Genomic DNA, 23,876 nt, shown 5'->3' on the forward strand with positions numbered 1-23,876 from the left:
TGAAACCCCTTGATATCAAGTAATTTTTATTGACCGAAAATGAGTAATTTCTGCATATAAATTATAATGGCAAGTTTCTGTAGGCAAAGATGCTTAAGGAAAGCAACATAAGTAGTATTTTAATTTTTTTTATATTTTCCTTTATTTATTTCTTTTATTGTGAGAAGAAAATAAAATATATCACATGTTTGTTATTGGTCGAATAATGCCTACCTGCTCAGACGGTCAGCGATAATCATCATTAGAAGTGTAAAACTCGTTTGCAAATAAAATTAAAAGTATTTAGACTTTTCTTTCGGTAGTTGAGCCCTTCAATTATATTTTACAGACATATATAAACACATTATATCTCCGCAGCCACGCCATATTTCTAGAATCACCCCCCTTTTTTTTAAGTACACTTAAAAAAAAAAAGCTGAAAATTAATTAGACACTCAATTTCTTTATACAATAATTGATGTAATTAGAGTGAGGTTCATGTATTTAATTTGTAGAGTTTATAATATGTGATATTATTATGACACACTGCCCATATTTACAAGTGCGACTTTCTACAATTTTTATAGGTATATTAATTAATAATTAATTAATTAATTATATTTGAAAATTTATTTTATTTTAGTGAGTAAAACGTCACTCTTACAAATCAAAACAAAAAATTATATAAAACTATTAAATATAAATTAGTATTTTTTTTAATTTCATCATGTAATATTTTGGGAAATTTGGGATTATCCACATGGATATTGTGAGACATTTTTGAAATATTTATGTAACTTGAGTAAATATCACAAGACTCAAGTTAAAGACGCCAACAGAAACTGATTCAATTTGCTCAATTAATTGAACCAAACGTGACAAATAGAATTAAATATGAATTAGCATGAAAAATACATTTGAGCTGCCATGCGTTTTTTATTAAAACAAAGACATATTACCAGGAAAACGCGAGAATTTATTCTCGCAGAAACATTTGTTTTTTTTTCTAAAGAATTTTCAAATAGAGTCCGAGATTACACCATACCTAAAACAATTAAATATATATATTTGGTATAGCACATATTTAATTATTAGTCCAAGAAAAAGGAAAAGTGCATGAAAAGTAAGATAATTTTTTATTTAATATGGTTTGTATTTTTATTTATGATTTCCATATTATCATTTTTAATAAAAATAAGAAAATAATTTTATTCTTATTTTTATATTTAACAATATAGGTTATATAATAGAAAAAATATTGCAAGTGGAATAAAAATGTGCGTTCAATCATTGAAGAAATAAATTATTGGAGGTAAAGATAAAATGGAATATAGATAAAGGCGCACGGTTTAAATTATTCTATATGAAAGAAATGGCGAATACTTTCATTAATTTCACTTCTTTTTTATTGATTGCAACATAATAATAATGTGAACCACAAATGCATGTCTTTCTATAATTAGTTTATTTAAGGTCGTGATTACTGATTAATATGCTTCTGTTTTTTTTTAATAATCACTTATTAACACGCTTCATCCATTGGCAAATGGAGGATAATATGTCACTTTTCCAAGTCAAGGTCATTCACCAAAAAGAAGGACCGATGATCTGTTCCTTTTCATTTAATTCTATTTTATTATGAAGTAGCTTAGGGAAATATAATGTCACACGCGTCCAAATTTTGACTTTGAATAAACTTTGAAAATGTGAATTCTATTTTTTTTATGAGATATTCAAATTACATCGTTCTGTTTTTACTTTTTATTTTTTTAAAAAATTTACACTTTTTTAACATAAAAAATTTATCATAATCGAATTTATTTTGATTAAGTTTGTGAGTTTTGAACTAATTAAATACTTCATTAAAAATATACTTTTCACAAGAAATGAATGTTATTAAGAATACAATTGGCTACATTTTGGACCATTATATTGAAATGAACAATGTCTAACACATAATTTATTATTATTGTTGTCGGTGTGGTTACACATTTTGGAGCAAAACAGAATTTTTTTTAATTTTATTATTTTGCATATTGTATATCTCAAAATGAACTAAATATTAATTTACATTATGTAAAATAAAAAATACGTTATTTACCTTATAATTAATTATGATGTTCAACGTTGACTTTATATTATTAGTAATGAAAACTTTTGGAAAGAGTAAAAGTATACATACATTTTACAATGACAAAACAATGAAATAATGGCCCTTGAGAAACTTTCTTGCCAAATGCAGAGTCAATAATCACTAGTATGACTCTATGAATGTCTGTATTACTTCACTAATATCATCATTAACTGACATGTTTTCTCTCAAAGTTCAACAATGATAACCTTTACAATCATGCTACTCTAATTAATCCCATAAAATTAATTAATTTTTTATTTGAAATAGATTATTCTCTCTTAAGTCTTATTCTTATTATAAGATATTTTTAATTGTTTGCACATTAAGAGATATAATTAAAGCTAGGTAACCACATTAAATTTGTCAATAATTTGAATGAGTCTAAAAAATTACCATCGTTTCTGTTATCATCAATGAGGATATTTAGCCAAAAATAATAATTAATGCCTTAATTTGTAAACAACCTTATAAGAAGGACAACAAAAAATCCTATGATAAAGATAAGAGGAAATACTAATACTTAACGAAGACACATAAACTCAATTAATCTGGTAGAAAAGTAAGACAATTAATTGTACGTATCAAGTGCACAGATATGGCTACTCAGACGTGCAGCCCACAATTCATGGGGCTTGACATCTCTACATTTAACCTCTATACTTGCTCTCGATTATCCATGTCAGTAGTTAGATTAAAATTTGAATGGTTTAAACTTAATATTTATGAAATACTTTTTCAAATTTTTATTCACTACAACTTTAAATTGTTAGATGTTGCTTTAGTAGCTTGATTTTATTTATTTATAAATTTATTTTAATAATAATTTTGTAAAATATTAAATTTAGACTATTTAAAATTTGATCTAATGACTGAGATGTGTAGTAGAGAGGAAGTGAAGAGAAAGCTACATGGAGAGCAACCAAGTTCCATTTCATAATGCAAGTTTAATCACTGGGAGAAACAATTTCAGTCCCCTGATTTGCTACCTAACATTGACTTAATATTAAGATTTGATATTTCAAAGCTCAAAATTGGCAGGCATGTACATTAGCATAAGGTCAATGATTTTGTTGGTTAGGTTCTTGAATAATCATTTCTCAAATCTTGATACCAAATCTTTTTAAACTAGGCGACTTCATGCATGCGTGTGAAGTAATTAGAGGACCAAGGCAGAATTAGCTATATTGTTTTTATTTTATTCTTAATAAATAATAATAAATAAACAATTTATTATTATTAACAATTAACAGCATGTCAAAATATTTTGTCCTGGCCAAAGGGGTGGTTGCATAATTATTAACTTGGTGACGTCATCAAATATATCAATTAAAAAATAGTACTTTCATTTTTTTTTTTTATAACTATATTAGGTTCACACGTATTCCTTGAGAAGAAAAGACCATATATAAAATACAAAGCCACCCTACTAATCCTGCCTCTTCATGCACCCCACCTAAACTATAAAAGAAATAAAAAAAATAATCTTCTTGTTAAAATGTCTTCCTCTTATCTACCAAACTAATCGTTTTAATATGTTCTTATATTTCATTTTTTGAGTCCTTAAGGATTTAGAATCACATTCTCTGCCGACATACTCCATTACTCTTAATTCCATACTTCCTTCCTATGTGTTTCCCAGAAGTTTACACCAAAGTTGGCCAAAACTGAATCTACTTTTTTTTTTTAAATGAACCAACATAATTGTCAATGCCACTAAATTATGATAACCATAATGCTGTTGATATCAGATATTATGGTTGACACTAGTGATTCTGTTGATATATCTCTAGCATTCTTGTTCTTCAAGTTAATTCTTATTTCATGCAGAAGTTGATTAGTCTGCAAGTAAAATTTCACTTGAACCATGTGCCACTAAATATGGGAATGTAATGATTGATCTAAAGCTGTTTTCAAAAAAGCTTTTAGTTGGTTAATAGCTTTCAAAGGTGGAACCTGGGGCCGGCACAGAGTGAAAAATTAACCAAATATTAATCATTGAAATGGATGCTTCTGTCTATAACAGTGTCAACCCAAATCTCCTTTTCATTTCTTTATTTTATCAATTCTAGGATAAAACAACACAAAGAATAAGAGAGGAAAAAAAAAAAGAATAAGTTATTGACTATAGTGCTAACAACTACGTGGGGAGAAACATTTTATAGATATGGCATTTCAGAGGCCTCCAATTGTCAAGTACAAGTATCTCAAAGCATTGCTTTATCCTCTCTACTCAAAACCTCAAGGGTCTAGTATATGCCAAAGCTTCATATCTAAAGAATGGCATTTTCTTTGTGAGAATATATATAGTATTGGGTGGTTTCTGTTTTTGAGGTGGTAGAAAATGATGTACGATTCAATATTTTCCAGAAGCTTTAACAAGCATGAGCAGAGAAGACTGAAATATGGAGCATTTGTGAGCTGTTTTCTGCTTTTTTTGAGTCTCTGCACAGTGTTCAAGCCTTACTTGGGCCCTATTCATGATTGTGAGTTCTCAACTCTCTCTCTCTCTCTCTATGGAGACGCTACTAACTTGCATGGAGGGATTTTGCTTTCATTGTGCTATGAAATTCTAAAATGTCTTTTGTTTTTGCAGTGAATCTGAGGCTGTCAATGGGTGACGGGGTCAAAATGAGAATGGTCAATGACATCACTAGCTCCCCAAAAATAGCTAAAGGTAATATTTTCTGAATCCTAATAAGGTCAATACTAGTAAAAGCTAGCTCAAGTTTCTCACATGAGCATTGAAGGTTGATGATTCTGACAGAACTTTTGTGTGACTATTCTTTATGTAGCAGTGAAGACATGGTAGCAAAGATTATAGTAAATGACACCAGAAGCTCTCCACAAATGGAAGAAGGTTCGATTTTCTCAATCTTAAAATGGTTATAAGGATAAGGTCTAAATTATTAACTCTAAAGTATTTCTTTTTGGTTGCCGTTGAAGCCATTGCAACTGAGAACCTTGTCAATGACACTAGCAGCTCTTCACCAGTGAATGAAGGTAAATTTTTCTAAATCTCAATGAGGCTAAAAGTATGAGAACTAGCCAATTATAACTCACAATATTCCTTGTTTTTTAGACAAAGAAATTATGATAAAAGTTGTAGTCAATGACACCAGCAATTCTCCACAAATAGCTGAAGGATCTGAAGGTAAGATATGCTCAAGCTTGACATCATTAAAACCATTTGAACTAGTCTTCTTTTGGATGGTAAGTCATGAATTTGACAGAAACTTCTTGGCTTTGTAGCTGAAGAAGACATCTCCACTAAGATTCTTGTCAATGACACCAACAGCTCTCATGTACAAACAGTTCCAGGTAACATATGCTTAAATTTCAATAGAGCTAGCTGAGATCAGCTTCATGTTGAATGGTAACAGATAACATGGTGTTTTGAGACCAATGGTTCACGAAGATACCTTTTTTTTTTAACACAGTAACAAAGAAAGAGGAGCCACTAGTATGCACTTCAGAAGTAAGAACAGATTTCTGTGAGGCCTGGGGTGATATTAGAGTTCAGGGAAGTTCTTCTACTGTCTATGTCGTGTCACCAGAAACAAGTACCTTGTCAGAAAGCATGTCAAAGATCATAAAACCTTATGCAAGGAAGGAGGATGCATTTGCATTGAGCATGGTGAGAGAATGGTCAGTGAAGTCATTAAAGGGTAACAAGCAAGGTCTTCAGTGCTCTCAAAATCACACCATTCCAGCAGTCCTGTTTTCCACTGGAGGTTATGCAGGAAATCACTTTCATGACTTCACAGACATTCTCATTCCTATATTTCTGACTTCAAGGAATTCAATGGAGAAGTACAGTTTCTTGTAACTAATCACAAAGCTTGGTGGCTTTCAAAGTACCAAATACCTCTGAAGAAGTTGTCAAGCTATGAGTTCATTGACATTAACAAAGATGACCAAGTTCATTGCTTCCCAAGTGTGATTGTTGGTCTCAAACGGTACGAAAAGGAATTGCGCTTTGACCCATTAAAGCATTCTTATTCCATGAAAGATTTCAGGGATTTCTTGAGGAGTTCCTATTCATTGAAGAGAGACAAAGCTATCAGATTAAGAGATGGTCAACACAGAAAGCCAAGGCTTATGATTATAACAAGAAAAAGGACAAGATCTTTCACTAACCTTGATCAGATAGCCAAAATGGCAAAGAGGTTGGGTTTTGAGGTTATCGCCATGGAAGGAGGTGGCAACTTATCAAAATTTGCAGAGATTGTGAATTCCTGCGATGTTCTAATGGGAGTTCATGGGGCAGGCCTAACCAACATAGTTTTTCTTCCAGAAAATGCTGTTTTTATCCAAGTAGTGCCATATGGTGGGGTAGATTGGCTTGCCAAAAATGACTTTGGAGTGCCCTCAAAGGAAATGAACCTAAATTACTTGGAATACAACATCAAGGTTGAAGAAAGCACCCTGATTCAACAATACCCACCAGACCATTCTGTTATAAAAGATCCTTCATCAATTCAAGGATGGGATGCATTTAGATCTGTGTACTTGGATAAGCAAAACGTGAAGCTTGACGTTGATAGGTTTAGGCCTACTTTGCAGAAAGCCCTTGAGCTTTTGCATCAGTAAGTTGGGTCATTCGTCATGATTATTTTTCCCTTTGTTTTTTAACATTTCAGTGTACATAATAAGGAACAGAGAAACATAATATACTTAATTATATATACAAGAAAGGAGAAACGAAGCTCATCCTCATGCAGGCATTTTGTCGTAAGCTTGAGCAATGAAGTTGGTTGTTGCTGTAATTTTCTAATTCCCCTTCATCAAGTTGCCCTTTCGAGGAAAAATGATTTTTGTTGTTGATATTGTTCTGTGATTGTATTGCAATTTTATTTAATGCAGAAAAGGCTCAAGTTGCTAAGCACATTACTGACGGCTCTGGCTTGTGTTACAGTTTATTTGATGTTGATTTTATTGTGATTGGAGAACAATTATTCACATTGTCAGTAGATGGAAATGAGTCATGGATTTTCTGCTTTAAAATTGACAAAATTTGTAGATGACATACTCTTAATTTCAGGATCTAACAACTAATAAATTTTTCAAATTACATATATCTTGCATGATTGAGAAGATTCGGAAATTGTCATGTAATTGTTAAATAAGATGGCAAAAGCGAAGTTAAATTTAACGAAGTAAATTAGCAAAAAAATTTAAGAAAAAATTCAAAATTTCAAAGTTAAAAAATTGAAATCTTCAGGTGTGGAAACAGGGTTGGAAATTCACAATTAACAGGGGACTTTGCCGAAAATGGTGTTAACCCATAATAGAATTGTGTACAGTTACCACAAAGATTGTATATAGGAAGAATCTCATTAGGGCCTTTAGACACAAAAATTTATATTTAAAGCTCAATAGAATATAAACACACACTATAGGCCTGAGACTCTTCTTGTAAATTTTGTTATGGATAAAGACACATTTGCCCTTGTTTCAACAAAATATCCTTGTATGTACAATATGACATTTATAAATTCTCAACACAATATTTATAAATGCATAACTCATCAATAAATATGATTTAACTTAAAGTGAAATGTACAAACAAGCAAAGAATGAATAATATAATGTCCAGAAATGCATAATATGATATCTATCAATTATCAACACAGTAAACATATATAAACCTGCAATATTTGTATAATATAAAATTCATAATGAACAATATACTTTTATTAAAACAACATACTTTAAGTTAATATTCATCAGATGTGATGTTCATTCATAAACATCATATTAAGAATTCATGAATATGATATCATGCATACATGAATATTCTATTAAAATAAAGGCAAATACATCTTTTTGCTCGCAACAAAATTTATAATAAAGGCTATCGAGCTTGTAATATGTTTTTAAATTTTATTGAGCCTTAAACATAAATTTTTGTATTTTGAAAGTCCTAAAAAGATTCTCCATTGCACACAAGGTCTAAAACATAAATTTTTGTATTTTGAAAGTCCTAAATAAGATTCTCCATTGAACACAAGGTCCACTCATCAACGCGCAAACATGATCATTGAAATAACGTAATTTCCGTCACATTTTCAAATAAAGACGCACTTTATATGAAAAAGAAAAAAACAACAACAACAATAATAATATGATGCTAAACTATTATAAAAAGTCAATTGCTTATATTTTTCTTGAAAAGCTTCATAAAACGAGCTCAAACCTCTTTTTATTTATTTATTTTTTTGCATTGGTCCCAAAAAATAGCCCCCTGCTTTGCATGAACCCAAGACAATTATAACATATTTTTATTATTTAATATCATGAATATATGATTAATTTTTTTCAATAAAAGAGAATATTTAGATGTTATATACTTATTTAATGAAGTGATAACAGACAATTCCTAAAACAAAAACACTAAATAAGTCTTCTGGATATTGGATTCCACATGTAATTACACCCAATCAGGTCATCGCAATTCAGATCCACTGAGCCACATTCAGTTTATTGGCTTCAAAGATTACCTTTCTCTATCATTCCATCATATCATCGCCTTCCACAGTCGGCTTACAATCTCAGCTTCGTGCAAGAGCATCACCCCTTCTAAGTCCTAATACTAATATACATTATATTAATTTAATCAATAATTAGCAGGCCTGATACCCAAGGCTTACATGACATGTTTCCCAAACATCCCATGGACTGTAGCCTGAAAAGCATATCTGCCCACAACACAGTAGCATATAAATAATGTGAAACGGGATCCTTTATATTAATATAAATAAATGTATATGATCCATTCAAAAAGAGATTGTAAAATATAAAGCCATGAACTCCACACAGTCACTATTTTTGCGTCATTTTTTTTTCTTCTGTTTCTTCCCCAAAATATGAATGTAAAGGATCTGACCTAAACAATGCATCGTTGTTACCTTGGTATAATTGCCGCTTACTCCCCTTTCTGGCAAGAAATTATGCACAAAAGTACAGAAGACACCTCACGCAGCAGTTGCTCAACCAGCGAACCCCTCAGCCTAAATCAGGCCAAAATAATTCTATAAATATTGATAAGTGCCTAAAATCCAGGAAGATTCTGGATGCAATCACCCTTTACAAAAATAAGGGCTAAAGATGTAGCTGTCGAAGTATTGTTCCTCAATAGCTCTGTACACTCTTTTTGGACATCCACTGGAAACAAACTACATTGCATCCAGTGCATCATAGATAGCCTTCACCATAGACAAGTTCTTCCTCTGTAAATTACAACGCTATACTTGTTATCTAATCAAGACCTTGATCTCATCAAGTGAAGGTCCATCATCTTCTTCTAGAACCATTCAGAAAAATTTGCTTCTTTTATTTCCCTTTTTGAAAGGCAAAGCCATACGATCATCATCATTATGATTAGAATGCGGATCACCCTTTAACCATAAAAGAGCCTCAGCAGCAGCATCCTTTTCTGCTTGTTTCCTGCTGTTGCAAGGGTGACCAACAAAATTCAAGCCATTGAATATGACAGTAGAGCGGAACTGATTTCCCAGTTGTTTTGTTTTGTAAGTTGGTGGTTCATGTCCAGCCCTGACAAGCAATGTTTGCAGCTGGTCTTTACAATCACCGCTCTCAATAGAACTGCTTTTGGAGCATTTTGCCTTATTTGATGGTTTATGCCGATCCCTGCCAAGCAATGATTGAAGCTGGTCAATATCATCGCTAGATGAATGTGTATTCCCTTTTAACCACAGAAGAGCCTCCGAAGCAGCGTCCTGCTCTGCTTGCTTCTTGCTGCTGCAAGGCTGGCCAACAAAATTCAAGCCATTGAATATGACAGTAGAGCAGAACCGGTTGTTTTCAAGTTGTTTTGTTTTGTAAGTTGGTGGTTCATGTCTAGCCCTGGCAAGCAACGTTTGCAGCTGGTTTTTATAGTTACTGCACTCGATAGAAACACTTTTCGAATCTTTTGCCTTATTTGATGGTGATAGCACCCGACTACCAAAGACGAATTTTCCACTACACTGGTCCTCCGATACCAGCAATCTGACAGCTGAAAGAAGCCCATCACATGATTGTATATCCAACTTGGGATCCAGAAGCTGCGAAATCATACAGTGTATGACAAGGTAACTACGTCAGGGAGTTGCAGAGATGATAATTCAAAAAGAATTCTACAACAAAATAATAACTGTTAAAAGTTAAAATTTAGGGATGTGGCATTTGCATATACTTACTTTTCTATGTATTAATTCCTCCAGCTCCTTCTTCAGGCTCAAGTAAGTCTCAGCTAATGCAGGATTCATGAAAAATTCCAAATACCCCCCCAGCATTTTCAGGTGACCATCCTATCATAGGTTCCATATTACATCACGATATGTAAAAAGAGAAACACTAGCAACTCCACAATCATGAACATGAAAACAACTGATCCAAGGAAAATTGAACATGAATTGAGAAACTCACCAGTCCACCTCTGGAAACATTCCCACCAAATAAGAGCAGCATTGAATCAGATATACCGGTTGAATCCCGGATGAATACTGAATTCACCTTCACCTTTTCATTGAATACCAGCCACGGGAAAGGAATTTTGGGTACAGCGCCATTTACAGAGTTCTGTGTGATGCAGCACCAAGAGTCAAAACTACGCTTCAGAATTTGAATAGCTTACACTTTTCTCCAATAAAAACTGGATCGTGAGAATCCAAGGACTGATAAATAAGAGTCAGTAATTTGAGTAGGGGTGGGCTTGTTCAGGCTGGCTCGGACTTATAAAAAGGCCTAAACAGCCAACCCTAGCCATAACCTCTTTGAGCTTTAGGCCAACCTGAATGCCCAAATCATTAAATTTTTTTCATTTAAAAAAAAAACTAATTTTTACTTTGAAATTAATTATTTTTATTTCATCAAAAATATAAAGTATAATTTTTGGGATACTTAAAAATGTAGAAGACCAATTTTTTTTTAATGTGGGTCTTAAAGTTTAAAAATCAAGATTAAAATACATTTTAAACATTATTTTGAGATATTTTATAGATTAAAAATAATAAAAATATAACAATGTAAATGTTTATTTTTTTAAAAGAAAAAATTTATGATAATGTACTAAAAAATATGGTATCTTAATATAAAATAGCCTAAAATTTAAAAGGATTAATTAACATTTTTTAAAAAACGGAATTTTTTCATTCGACCATTCAGACAAATCCCAACTCGATTGGGCTTGCTCTAAATTTTTTTGAGCCCATTTGGGTTGACTCAGATAAGCCCGAACATTAAAAAATCATTTTGCTAAGTCCCACTTTAAATTTTTTCAACCTTATTCAGGTTAATCCATCAGACTTGGCCTGAATTACCAGCTCTTATAACTTCATATCAAAGAGAAACTTACTGCATACAGAAGAACTTGACCGTCCTCCATTGTTTTCAATGCTATTGACTTCTCTTTGTTCTGTAAAATACAATTTACAGAGACTTAGTCCACGACAATCACTTAATTGCAATGAAATTACAAATAAACATTACAGAGACAACAAACTAGTTATCACACATACTCTGACACGTAATTCTTCATCAACCATAACAAAAAATGAACATAGTGTCCCACTTAATAATTTTTCCAACATTGACAAGTCGGAAGTAAGATTTAAATCTTAACAATGACATAAATAATAATTGTATCAACTTTTACATGCCAAATATTCTTTCCATGGTGAAGGAGACAAATATGTATAATATTAACTTGTTGCTTCCAATATTGAGAAATATGATCACAAGCAGCATGAGAAAGATGACAAAGCACAGCATGCACATAACAAAAGCTTCAGAAACTGGAAGAGAAGTAAAATGAATTACCACAACAGAGCATACTCCAGGAAACAAACCAGCTGAAATTACCGCTCGGACCAGATGCTCATCATGACTCCATGCATTGCAATAGTCAGTATTATGATCAACCAAACCTATATCTTTGAGCAAGTAAAAAAATTGCTTTCGAAGAGAGTCAATAGCTCTAAGTGTTTGTGAAGAAAGGAAATTTCTCCAACAGTACTCATAACCTTCTTTCTGTGCTTCTGCATTGCTCCAACCCTCATAAGCCCGAACAAGTGCAAGATGATCACTATAGGCACCAGCAGCAAACTGGGCCTTGGCAGACTCTGCAAGCTAAATGAGAGGTAAATGGTAAACATTTAAACATAAAATAACATTCTTCTCGACCTAACAGCCCAAAAGATGAATACTATCTCATTAAGATATGATTCAAGTCCCCTCGGCTCATTCACCAATATAGTCCTAGTTTCGAATATCAAAAGTTACCAACAGATTGAACTAAAAAGAAGCTATAAAGTTGGATTTGGTTGTCATGTTTACGAAACCAAATAATGACAATAATAAGGATCATGATGCGATATCACACTACTTATTTCTAAATTCAGCAATAAAAAATATTTCCAAAAAAAAAAAAAAACTCTTGGTACAGGTGTGCAGATATAACTTCAACAATTTGTGACTTCAAACTACTTACATTCATTACATATAATTTTTTTTTATAAAAGAATATTTCGATTTCTTATCCACAAAGGACATATTTTGTTAAAAAAAGTGACATCTAATTTTTTTTAAATCAAAAAGTTCACATGAAACTGGTCTTAGACAGTAAGCTCGATGATCCCATACCACTTCCCTTCATCCCCAATTTCCATGTCCTGAGGACCCCATTTGTAGGAATATAGAAAAATGTGTTGTGTCAGTGAGGATTAACGCAGTTTAAATATTACTATAACCGAGTAATTCAACCTGAATAGCCACTCTTAATGTCATTCCATTACAAATGCAATATATTAGGGCTCCATACTCGTTTTGAAATAAAAAATGTCCACTGTCATCTCAGGCAAGTTGAAAAAGCAATTACCAGAGACAAGGGGGTGAAAGGAAAATGTTTGAGATAATCATAAAAGTAACTTACGTCCTTCTTGTCAAATGGCGTCATAAATGGATCCCTTACACTAAGACCAGCAGCAACAGTCATTATGGGATCTAAACAGTTGAAGATAGCTCCTAAGATAAGCATCTTGCCAAGTTTAGGCTCTACAGGGAGCATTGACAAGTTACGACCTGCAAAGGAATAACCCAATAATAACTTCTCTCTGATAGAAAAAAGGAACGCACATTCGAAAAGTTAGGATAAACCAAAGAAAAGAGAAAATGAAATAAACTTGGCTTGAAGTACATCATATTTTACCTAAAACTGTCAGATTTTCATCTTCGTCCAAGGCCCCAATAGTCTTCAAATATTCAACAGCGTTTTGAACCTGGAAAATTACAAGCCATTCAAAAAGTAATGGGTTGAATCAAATTCATTGAGGATAGAGGTTGGGTACATCTTAAGTTGTACCGCAAAGAATTCATTATTGATTAAGTCAAATCACAAACATCTTATTTCAGTGAAACTTCCAGAATTAAGTGAAATGATCTTTACCGACAGAGGTTCTGGTGGTTGCAGAGCTCTGGATAGGAATTCTGAAATGCTTCCAAGGTTTAGACTTTTGATTTGAAGACATAGGGACTGTAAAGGTGTTCTTAAAAGCTCTGGCAATTGATAATCAGCAAAAGTATCATAAACGCATCTCGGATAAAGATGGTAACATTCGCCTGGTTGAACACGACCTGCCCTTCCTCTTCTCTGCAAAAGGCAGTAAAATCTGTAAATACGATCATATAAACCAAAAACTGAATAAGAAATAACATGCTGCAATACGTAAGACTATTGAAGGCAAATCTGGAAAGAAAAATTGTATGCTTTCAGTAATTTATTTTGTGACTTTCTCTTGTTCCTCTATTAGGCTCTCTGTTATCCGAGGTTGTTTCTTTTATTATTCTTTACTTTAAGTTAGTGTTTGGGGCTTCAAATAAAAAGCCCTAGGTTATTCCCTGTTGTTAGACTTTGATGAATTGCTATTGAGACTACTAGTTCGCTATCAACAATCTCTTTTACTCTTCCTTTCTCCCACTCTCCTTCCCCATCCCCTTTTTCTTCCTGGTCCTACATCAACTACATTAAGAAACTGAGTAATATATGTCAACAAATTACAGAAATGTTTTGCCTCATCTTTCATAGTTAGTTGTGAACTAATAATCATAGTCTAGTCTCAAATCAGGGTCAAAAGCTCTAGGCATGAGCATCTGTTTCCGAATTCTATGTCCAATTTAAGATGTGACCATATCTTCAAAAATCAGAACAGGGTTACATTTAAGATACATCATTGATCACATTAATTATCTTACACTGCCGTTAAAACGCATGGTGAAGGAAACATGACTAGAGTATTGACAATTTTAGTTTTGTGTCAAAAGAAGGAGTCATTTAGAGAATTTTTTTTTCCTTCGTTGTTTAATGCACATACAGGACAATTCAACATCACAAACTCAGATCCCAGATGCGGCCAAAAATCACCATTAAATATGTATTCAATTGAAAGGAAAGAGGGAAAAAATATATATTTACATGATAATACTCAACAATTTTAAACTAACCCAGATACCTGCCGAGCAGCAGCCTTTGAGATCCAAGATGGAAGTAAACAAGGAGTATTGTTTAGTGCATCATAAGATGTCTCTTTTGCTTTCCCACAATCAATCACAAAGACAACATCATTTATGGTAATACTAGTCTCAGCCATATTGGTGGCAAGAACTATTTTCCTCACTCCTCCTTCAGGATTTTCAAATATCAACCTCTGTAGATGAAGCAGATCAAACATAATTTTGAGATGGAAGATCAAACAGAAACACAGCTTCAGTAAGAATGAAAGACTATCAAAATGACAAAGCTTCTTCAATAAGAAAAGTGATTGCTATCCCCACCAAATCTGCATTTGAATTTCAATACTAAATGACTTCAAAGTGCATTTCACATATGTTAAACAAAGGAATGGGTTTAGTTATCTATGATGAGAATTCGTTAATTCTTCTTTCTGAATTTGGTTTTTAAAAAATGTATCCTTTTTTTTCTCGAGCAACAGAGAATAAAAAAGAATTTCTTTATCAATTCTTTTTTTTCTAAATTGAATTTGACTTCTAAAAATGTATCCCTTCTTTCTCAAGGCAACCTCAAATATAAAAGATACGACAAGCTTATTTTTAATATCAGAAGACACACTCTTTCCAATATTTTTCAAGTTGACCTACACACTCTATATAAAATAAAACTATTGTATTTTATTGCAAACTAGATTGTGACAATTATAAGTTGTGCTCCCATTCCTATTTATAACAAGCGAGCTCACCTGCTCAGAGCTGGCCATGGAGCCGTGGCATGCAAGAAGCAATACTTTGCTTGGGTCACCCAAAAGAGGATGAGCTTGGAGCTGATCCTTCAAACAATTTATGTCATCCCAACCAGTCATAAAAACCAAAATAGCACCTGGCTTTTCATTCTTGACAATGTGGCAAAGAACATGTTCAATAAGGTTAAAACCAATTGAATCAGGACTCCAATAGGATAGTGACTCCTGGGTGCGTAAGCTGTATTCCTTGAAATCAGCAGCTTCAAGTGCATCCTAAATGAAATCTCAAGGATTAAGGTATATTCATAGACCCAAACAATAAAAAGTCCAGCATGGTTTGTATACCTCAACGACAGAAGCAATCTGTGTCTTCCTTTTTTTCAAAGCTTGAACCTGTTTCTGCATTTTCCATGTCTTCTCTTGACCATAATCATCAATTTGATTATAAGGTGTCAACCGATATTGAGTCATCTCCAGAATATCCTCAAGAAAATGTGCTTGAACTGGATACGTAAAACCCTAGAAGTTTGAGCAAGACACCCCACCCCACATTAACAAAATCCATAAAAGAAAAGGAAAATAAAAACCAAAACAAACCAAAAGGAAAGTAGAAGTAAATCTAGCATACTATCCGCATCATACATGGTTTGTCAATATCAGGCATAAAAACACACAAAAACTGAGAGGAAAATGAAGTTGAACTGCCAAATTGTTGATATTTTCACTTTTTATGCGCTTATGCAATTACTAACTAGAAAGAAAACCAGCAAGTACTGGAAAAACGTAAATCACCACTTTTGAGAAGTTCATGATAAGATCATGTGGCATGTGGGAAAGAAGACATTTACTGCTGAAATAAACTAGTTTTACCAGACTTATTAGCATGACATTGAACAGTGACTAATTTTAACACAAGTTAGAGACATGAATATCTGAGCTTACAGGTATATGTAAAGTTGGAGCCCCACCAAAGTAGGAAGAAAAAAGCTCGGCGTTTAAGGTTGCACTCATCAAAATTAACCTAAGGTCTGGACGGCGTGGGAGAAGATCCTTCAGCACAACAAGGAGAAAATCTGAAAAAAGTCAAAAAAATTGGTAAATATAATATTTTACAGAAAAATTAACAACAGAGAAACAAAAACGTTTAGCTACCTTCATTCATTCCACGCTCATGAATCTCATCAACAACAACATGAGTCACACCTTTTAGATTTCGGTCCACAAGCAGTCTCCTCAACAATACACCTGTAGTGCAAAAAAGAAGACGAGTATCCCTTCCTTTCATACCCTCCAGCCGAACCTTGTAACCAACCTTTTCGAGGATACAGAGTGCAGAAACTGAAGTTACTTATTAAATAACAAAATTTAAATTCAAGTATTGCAATCCTAAGCCAGCTAAATGGATTCAGAAACTAACAGATTCTCCCAATTTTTCCCCACGCTCTGCTGCAACTCTTTCAGAAACAGACATTGCAGATATTCTTCTAGGCTGAGTACAAATTATGCTACAGGCAGCACCACGTGCAGCTTCAATCTCAGACTCTAATATATATTGTGGAAGTTGTGTGGTCTTACCACAACCAGTTTCACCTGAGACCACAACAACCTGCATGTTTCCATTTATGCTATCAAGTATTATAAAATATAGTCCAGCAAAAGCACAATAGGATTCTAATATGGCATTCTCAATTATAACTGGACCTACAAAAGAACATTATTACTTATGCTACCCATTACAAAGTTATTTGTTCAAAGGCCTATAAGTTGTGTTATTGTGAATGTTATCTTCTAATAGCTGCAAGGCATTAAAAAAAATAGTTAATAAAATTCATCATACTAGTGAAATTTCCTATAAGCACACCATGTTTTCAGAGAAAAGTACTTTATTTTTTTCTAATTTATTAAAATGGCGCCAAAATAAAACTATGAAGAGAACATTTCTTGCATTTCTTCAATAACTGACCAAGTTTCCCCATGTGTGCTAGCATCTATTTGTTCTATGTCCATTTTAGTCAACCTTTGTCCTAATAAAATCTGATCGAAAGGGAGCCTTTATCCCCCCACCCTTTTTGGTGAAAAATATTTAGGTGAGTTAGGTCCCAAGAGTTCACTAGAATGATGGATCATGGTAGACCTCAATGCTCAAAAATACTTATAGAGATGGTTACGAATCATTCACTAGCAAAATCCTCATATCAGCAATGGGATTCAAAACCACACTCTAGTGGGGTATAAATCACATCCTTATCAATTGGATCAAGCTTTGGCTTCCTCGTTGAACCACGTAAAAAGAGGTAAGAACATAAAGGTTGGGCCACTACATAACAAAGACCAGAAAGGTGGTAATATGAGCTTAAAGGACCTAGTAGCAACATAAGGGGCAAATGAGGGAAACTAACAACCTTGTACTGACTTGGCTGTCAGAGGAGAGAAAAGAAGGGAGGTATAGGCAAGAATATAGGCAAGTTGCAGTCGAGGATGAAAGCAATACAAAGGTTCTCAATCTAGAAGAGCCTACAGTCTTCAATAGCTAGGAGTTGAGAATCTTTTCTGCCTTTTCTGTTATTTTACATTCCATTTCCAGAAATGTTGCCTTCTACCAAGACTGACACTATGGCAGAACCGTTGTTTATATCAAAGACAGGAAATTTATCAGTTTCAAAATAAAAGGCAAAAAAGAACATAAAAACGCATCAAAATTGATTGATGTGTATGCTAAATTTAAATCATAGACGTTGCGTGTTGTAATTGATATCGAAAGCAGTAGATCATTATCCACTTGCTCCAAAGTGCAACACAGTTCATGCCCACTGAAAATCTCCAAATTTTTCAACAGTGAAGGTCATTCTAAAAAATATAGATTAAAAATTTGCATGCATCATAAACCGTTGTTTCATATGTCCCAATTTATCAATGATCAACAGCATTTTAACAGTAAGAAAAGTATTCTGATTCACAAGCACAAATCTGAGATTATGAACACAATACTGTCTATATTGCTATGTTCTATCCTTTTTCACTGCCTCTTGTAGTAGAATAACACTGCAAAAAAAATTAAAAAGTTACAAATTACAGAAACAGACAGCATATTTTTTTCCTTTTGTTCACCTGGTTCTCTGAAATGGCTTTCAATAATTCATCCTTTGCTTTGAATGCAGGAAGAGTTCTACGAAATCCAAGCATCTTTTGTCCTTCAGGAGACTCCTATAGAGAAGCCAGCATATGATATAATATTTTCGCAATTAATAAAAGAAGAAAGGACATTCACGTGCTGGAAATAAAATTAAATCTGAACTTGCAGTAGAAAAACCCAACTATCATCAGTAAAGACTGCCAAGGACTACTTCAAAAGCTTAAGCTGTTAAGTGAAATATAAGTAATACATACACGTATATACATATCTAACATGCCCCTTCAACCAAAAGCTCTTCAGAACTTGAAGTATCAGCAAAGCGCCTACCAATCGTTGCACTAAAACTTAACTTTATTTGATATAATGGGAGACAGTAAGAATCAAACTCCACACCACTTGAGGAAAGCTCTAACGTCATATTTAAAACCACCTTAAAAAAAGAGCTTACATTGTTATGTTGAAAGATCATAAAAAGTTTATTGAGATCTCATTAGACATTAAGATGAGCACAATCAAGGACATGCGGTTCACATTTCAGAGAGAAGACACAATTGATAATTGCCATGACCTTGATTAAACATTTTCTGTCCATACCACGTGAAATATTTGCAATGCCAACAAACGCACATTAATCTACAAGAGTACTTATAAAATTAAAAACACAACACAGAATGAAGTGCAAACTCAAACGACTATGAAAAATGTGTTATGCAACAGTAAATAAACCTGCCAATCTTCTTGTTGATTACGCAGTTGCAAACTTTTTCGTAGAAAGATTTTCTCCCTGACAACACTATTCTGTGCCAAGGGCTCTGGCTCCTTGAGAATTCCTTCATCTGCAGGAATGCCAGCACTGCTTGATCTATGCAAGGATGCATCAAAAAAGCCTCCAAAGCTTGTAGACTTTTTAGAAACATAAGCATTGAGAAGAGAATCTGCTTCTTTATGGACACGAAAAGGTATGACAACCTGTAAGTGCATAGAAAAAGAGGTTGATCATGCTATGTGCCAGAGAGGACAGAAAATTAACTTAACATCACAGATGTCATAGTATTACTGTAACCACCATTAAAAAGTTACACTTTCAGATAAATAAAACTCCAAAAAGAGGTTTTCTGTACCAAATAATTGTTAAGTCAACCAACCTCACTTATTCAGTCCATGTATACAGAATACAAATCGGGTACTTCATAAGCCCTTAAAAAGGAGGAAGTGACTTCTTTTTCCTTGCACATCAACCCATGAAAAAGAACATAAGAAACGTACAAACTATGATGTAAGACAATACCTCCCTCTGTGGACGCTTATCATCCAGATCAGGTCTGTAATTTGGCAGAGGTTCCTTGCTAAAGACAACTACTTTTGCATATTGTTGGCTGCCAAAGTACATCAGAAATTGGATGGTATAAACTAAAGGAAAGAACAAATTTTACAGAGCTGAGTTAAAGTACCTATATAAACCCATCCTAGTTGCTAAAGCTGAGAGATGCTCAAAATCACGTCTATCCTTTTTCTCCCTTGAAATCACTTCTCGCTCATCCTTGTTGCGAAGAAGCATGGTCAGCTTCCATCTCCACTCATCAATGTTATCAAGGGATGAGCCGCCCTAATAATCAACAGCAAGCAAAGACAATAGTGAGAACATGATCGATTAACACAATTTTGCCCTAATCAAGAAAAAAATGGAAACAACTTGAAAAAAGAAAAAGGAAAAAAATGGTCACCAGTAAGGCCAACAAGGTTTTTTTTTTTTTAATTAAGGGGAGGGGGAAGGGGCCAAAAAGAAACAACTAATAGCTCAAACTTAATACAACATCATCGATCATTTATTCATTATTTAGTTAATAAAGAAAAGCATTTTCCATCAAACTAATAAAGAAATTCTAACTACAAGGACAGATGCAAAGCAAAGCCTTCTAAGTGACATGCAATTGTAAATATGCATATGAAAGTTACAGAAAATAAAATTGCATAGATGTGTCTCTATCAACTTCATGCAAGTGCTTTTTAATTCCATAAGACAGTATTGTCAAACGAAGTTAGACAATATAATGAACAAGGATAAATCATTATGCACATCTCCATATAAGCACAAGTATAATTATAAGCCCAAATGAGAAAGGTTAGCTGATAAGCCAATGACAAAAGATGAGACAATGTTGTCCCCAGTTTAAGATCAGTTTTTTTGGTTTGCATGAAGTGACATGTATTTCAGAAAAGAACATAGTAGTTTTGTCAGCAACGTAATTGTCGATTATTCATCATCCAACACATATTTGGATACAGTTAGCCCATTCTAATTTGTGAAAAAAATTGTCCTATCAAAATATAACAAAATATTATTATGTATCCACTATCCACAAGTTCATCTCCAAATGTGAGACACTAGTTGCCATTTTATCATGAAAATAAGCCATTTCATAGCCTTCATCTATGTAAGTATCAACAGCCTTTTCATCAGAGATGTTTATGCTTTGCCATCAAAAACAAAAATAAGCCTTGTCCTACTAAGTGAGATTGGCTATAAAGATTCCATGACACCATTGTGCTCCATCAAAAATTTTTATCCCATGCCATATTCAAACTTTTGGCACGAGAATTTACCAGAACAATTTCCTTATATCTATATTTTGGTTATTTAAAAAAGCATCCCAGGATGTTGTTAGCAATGGGGAAAATATGATATAAGTAAACAGAACAATATTATTTGAAAGCATCAAGATTAAGCAAAAACAGTGAAGCATATTAAGATATTTAGTGAACCGTAGTGACTTCCAGGTTAGATTCATTTAAGCACAGGATGAAGGACAATAAGAACTTATGAAGTCCCAACGCTGAAACCTAAGTCTTCTATATAACCCTCTGTCAATGTGACTTGTACATCAAATTTCAGGTCAATTTAACAAGGAAAAATTCCACAAACCAACTGTAAGAACAGACTATAACATCATACTAGTTACCGAGCTATGAAGCAACCAAAAATTCTTATAGCAGCTGCTGATTACCTTGCTTTCACTCTAAACGTCAAGGAAAAAAGACACATGACACTAACCATTTGTTGCTGAGGAGACCCCAACTCCATATCAGGATCATCACTAGACACATCCTGGTAAGCAAAACGACCATAGCTGGAGCTCTGCTGATGCCAAAACGGCAAAGCAATGCTCCTCCGCCTAAAGCCCACACCTTGACTCTCCTTCCAATCCACCTCAGTCGTCCTGGAAGGCGCAACGGAGCCTAAAGCCCCTATTGGAGACCTTATCTTTTGGGCCACATGAAAATGTCTCAAGCTAAGTGCAGGAATTCTCAAGGAAAAGGAGAGAAGGGAGAGCCTTCGAGCTCTGTGGGGTAAGAGGAAAAGGGGACCCCTGAGGGCCATGGCCGTTGAAGCAGAAGCGGTGGTTCTGATAAAGCCCTGAAAAGTGGCGGAGTAAAGCATGGCGTTTTGTGGGAGTGACTAGGAAATAGCTTCAGGAACGGAGTTCAGTGGACATTTCCTTCACGACGTCCCCGGAGTCTCGGAGGCAGTGGCTGGCGGGCACGGCGCTGGGGTTTCCCATCTCTAACCATACGGTGTTTTAATTTATTTATTTTTAATTTCTTTTACCCCCTCAGATTGTCCCTTTCTGACGAAAGACACGGAAAATAATTGGAAATTTTGTTGCTCACTCACAAGCTTCGCAACAAGTGATGCGGAGTTACAATTTACAAATACAAATACTTGGAGTATATTTAATTAACCAACAAAGTTAATTGAATTAATAAAAATTTTTAGCTCGCCGCTCATAAAATCATGAGACTCTTTTTTTTTTTTTGGCAAAAGAGATCATGAGGCTTTTTAAGCTTAAAGATATATCATAATCTTAATCAATCTTAAAACTTAATTTATTTTTATTAATTTTATATTACATTGCATTTTGTTATTTTATTTTTAAATTTTTTAAGTATTTTTACCTAAATAATTATATTTGTTATTAACTATCATGTGTGTTATTTCTCATCTCCTATTTAAATAATAAAAAACTAATTTAAAAAAAAAATAAAAATTAAATTAATGATTGAAGTAAATTTAAAAGATTAAAAGTTTTATTATCTTTTTATATATATAGTAAATGTTATTTATATATTTTATTTATATTTTTCACGATAATAAAAATATAAAATCATTATTTTTTATTGAAAATATAAGATTATTAACTATATGTATAGTTTATTTCTTACTTTTTTTTATAGAAACATCCCTTTTTAATTGGGAGAATAATATTTAAATCTTAAAACACTGAATTAATTATAGGAAAAATTATGTATAAATTTCATGAAACAAATATATTTATAAATAGATCTAGTAAAATTTAAAATTCACAGCTAAACTCCTTGAAACTTGAGTGTCATTTAAAATCAGGTTACAAAAATAATAATACCCATATTAAACATGTTTATGACAATCAAATAACTAATTTACAACTATTTCATCAACAATTTATAATTATAATTTCACATATTTAATAATTAAACAATCATGTTTTACAAGCAAAGTTTGATATTAATTGTTTATAACTATTTCATCAGTAATTTATAACTATAATTATATATTCAATAATTTACAACTATTAATGAAGTAATTGTAAATTATTTGACTAATTTAACATATATATGTTCAATAGAGATATTATCATCCTTTTATAGTAGTTTTAAATTATACTCAAATCCTAAGAGACCTAGTTATGACTTTTGAATTTCACAAAATTTATTTATAAATAAATTTATTTCACAAGACATATATATAATTTTTCCTCAATTATAGTTAAATCCTAACAAATTTTTTATAATATTAATTTAAATACTTATAAATAAAAATTTATATTGCATTTTAAAAATTATATTTATATTTAAATACTTGTTTATAATTAAAACCCATAAAGTTATAAATATCTGAACAGTATTTTTAATTAATTTTTTAAAAAATTTATCAAAAACTTAATTATTAGTATTAATTTAGAATTAGAATTAGACCCATTTCTAGCAATTCGACCATGATGCTATAAAAAAAATTATTTACCAATATATTATATTTTTAAAAATATTTTTTCAAATACTACAAATTTTAAAACTTGGCTTCAATGACACTGAGTTTTAAATTTTTTCTTTACAATAATATCAAGCCAAGTTTTGTATGAATTTTTTTGTTCAGAAAAGTATAGAACTTGACTTTTATCAATATAAGTTTTGTACTTATATTTAAAAAATAAAAAAAATTGATGTGACATGTGTGACAAATTATGTCTAACTCTACCTTAATCTTGATTATACTTCATAATTTCTCTTCTCTCCCTTGTTGCTAAAATTGATAATTCAAGCCAAACCCAATAAATCAACC

The 23,876-nt window shown here is 32.7% G+C and overlaps 2 protein-coding genes across 3 annotated transcripts; one reads left to right on the top strand and one right to left on the bottom strand.

Annotated features, from left to right (window-relative positions):
• The first annotated feature begins 4,296 nt into the window (after positions 1–4,296).
• LOC129297030 (alpha-1,3-arabinosyltransferase XAT3) lies at positions 4,297–6,998 on the top strand. Its single transcript, XM_054935439.1, is given in 8 exon segments — positions 4,297–4,596; positions 4,707–4,787; positions 4,906–4,918; positions 4,971–5,113; positions 5,193–5,264; positions 5,363–5,431; positions 5,551–5,907; positions 5,910–6,998. Coding segments are annotated over 8 exon segments (1,671 nt in total). The 5' UTR covers positions 4,297–4,454; the 3' UTR covers positions 6,704–6,998.
• Positions 6,999–8,493: 1,495 nt separating this feature from the next.
• Positions 8,494–22,062, bottom strand: LOC129316691 (DExH-box ATP-dependent RNA helicase DExH3). Of its 2 annotated transcripts, XR_008594800.1 has the most exons (20): positions 21,552–22,062; positions 19,951–20,105; positions 19,788–19,875; positions 19,226–19,468; positions 18,475–18,570; positions 16,784–16,972; positions 16,519–16,678; positions 16,309–16,439; positions 15,712–15,885; positions 15,367–15,639; positions 14,623–14,817; positions 13,560–13,763; positions 13,323–13,392; positions 13,047–13,195; positions 11,936–12,244; positions 11,472–11,531; positions 10,544–10,696; positions 10,315–10,425; positions 9,022–10,179; positions 8,494–8,811 (listed from the first exon to the last, which is right to left on the bottom strand). XR_008594800.1 is itself a non-coding variant. In XM_054961095.1 (19 exons), the coding sequence occupies exons 1-19, from the start codon at positions 21,936–21,938 to the stop codon at positions 9,427–9,429; spliced, it is 3,900 nt and encodes a 1,299-aa protein (XP_054817070.1). In that variant the 5' UTR covers positions 21,939–22,062; the 3' UTR covers positions 8,834–9,426. The 2 variants fall into 2 exon arrangements, 1 of the variants encoding a protein (XP_054817070.1); XM_054961095.1 differs by lacking the exon at positions 8,494–8,811 and having other exon boundaries at positions 8,834–10,179.
• Positions 22,063–23,876: the final 1,814 nt, after the last annotated feature.

The sequence above is a fragment of the Prosopis cineraria genome, unplaced genomic scaffold (assembly GCF_029017545.1).
Source record: "Prosopis cineraria cultivar Desert tree isolate PC_DT_omini unplaced genomic scaffold, ASM2901754v1 PC1, whole genome shotgun sequence".
Classification (NCBI taxonomy): domain Eukaryota; kingdom Viridiplantae; phylum Streptophyta; class Magnoliopsida; order Fabales; family Fabaceae; genus Prosopis; species Prosopis cineraria.

Excerpts from the sequence above, each read along its gene's own strand:
- LOC129316691 (XM_054961095.1), bottom strand. The coding sequence starts at position 21,938 with ATGCTTTACTCCGCCACTTTTCAGGGCTTTATCAGAACCACCGCTTCT. Across the intron at positions 15,886-16,308 it reads CTCCAACTTTACATATACCT|GGTTTTACGTATCCAGTTCA; the intron begins GTAAGCTCAGAT and ends TCAAACTTCTAG. Across the intron at positions 11,532-11,935 it reads CTGGAGTATGCTCTGTTGTG|AACAAAGAGAAGTCAATAGC; the intron begins GTAATTCATTTT and ends TGTATTTTACAG.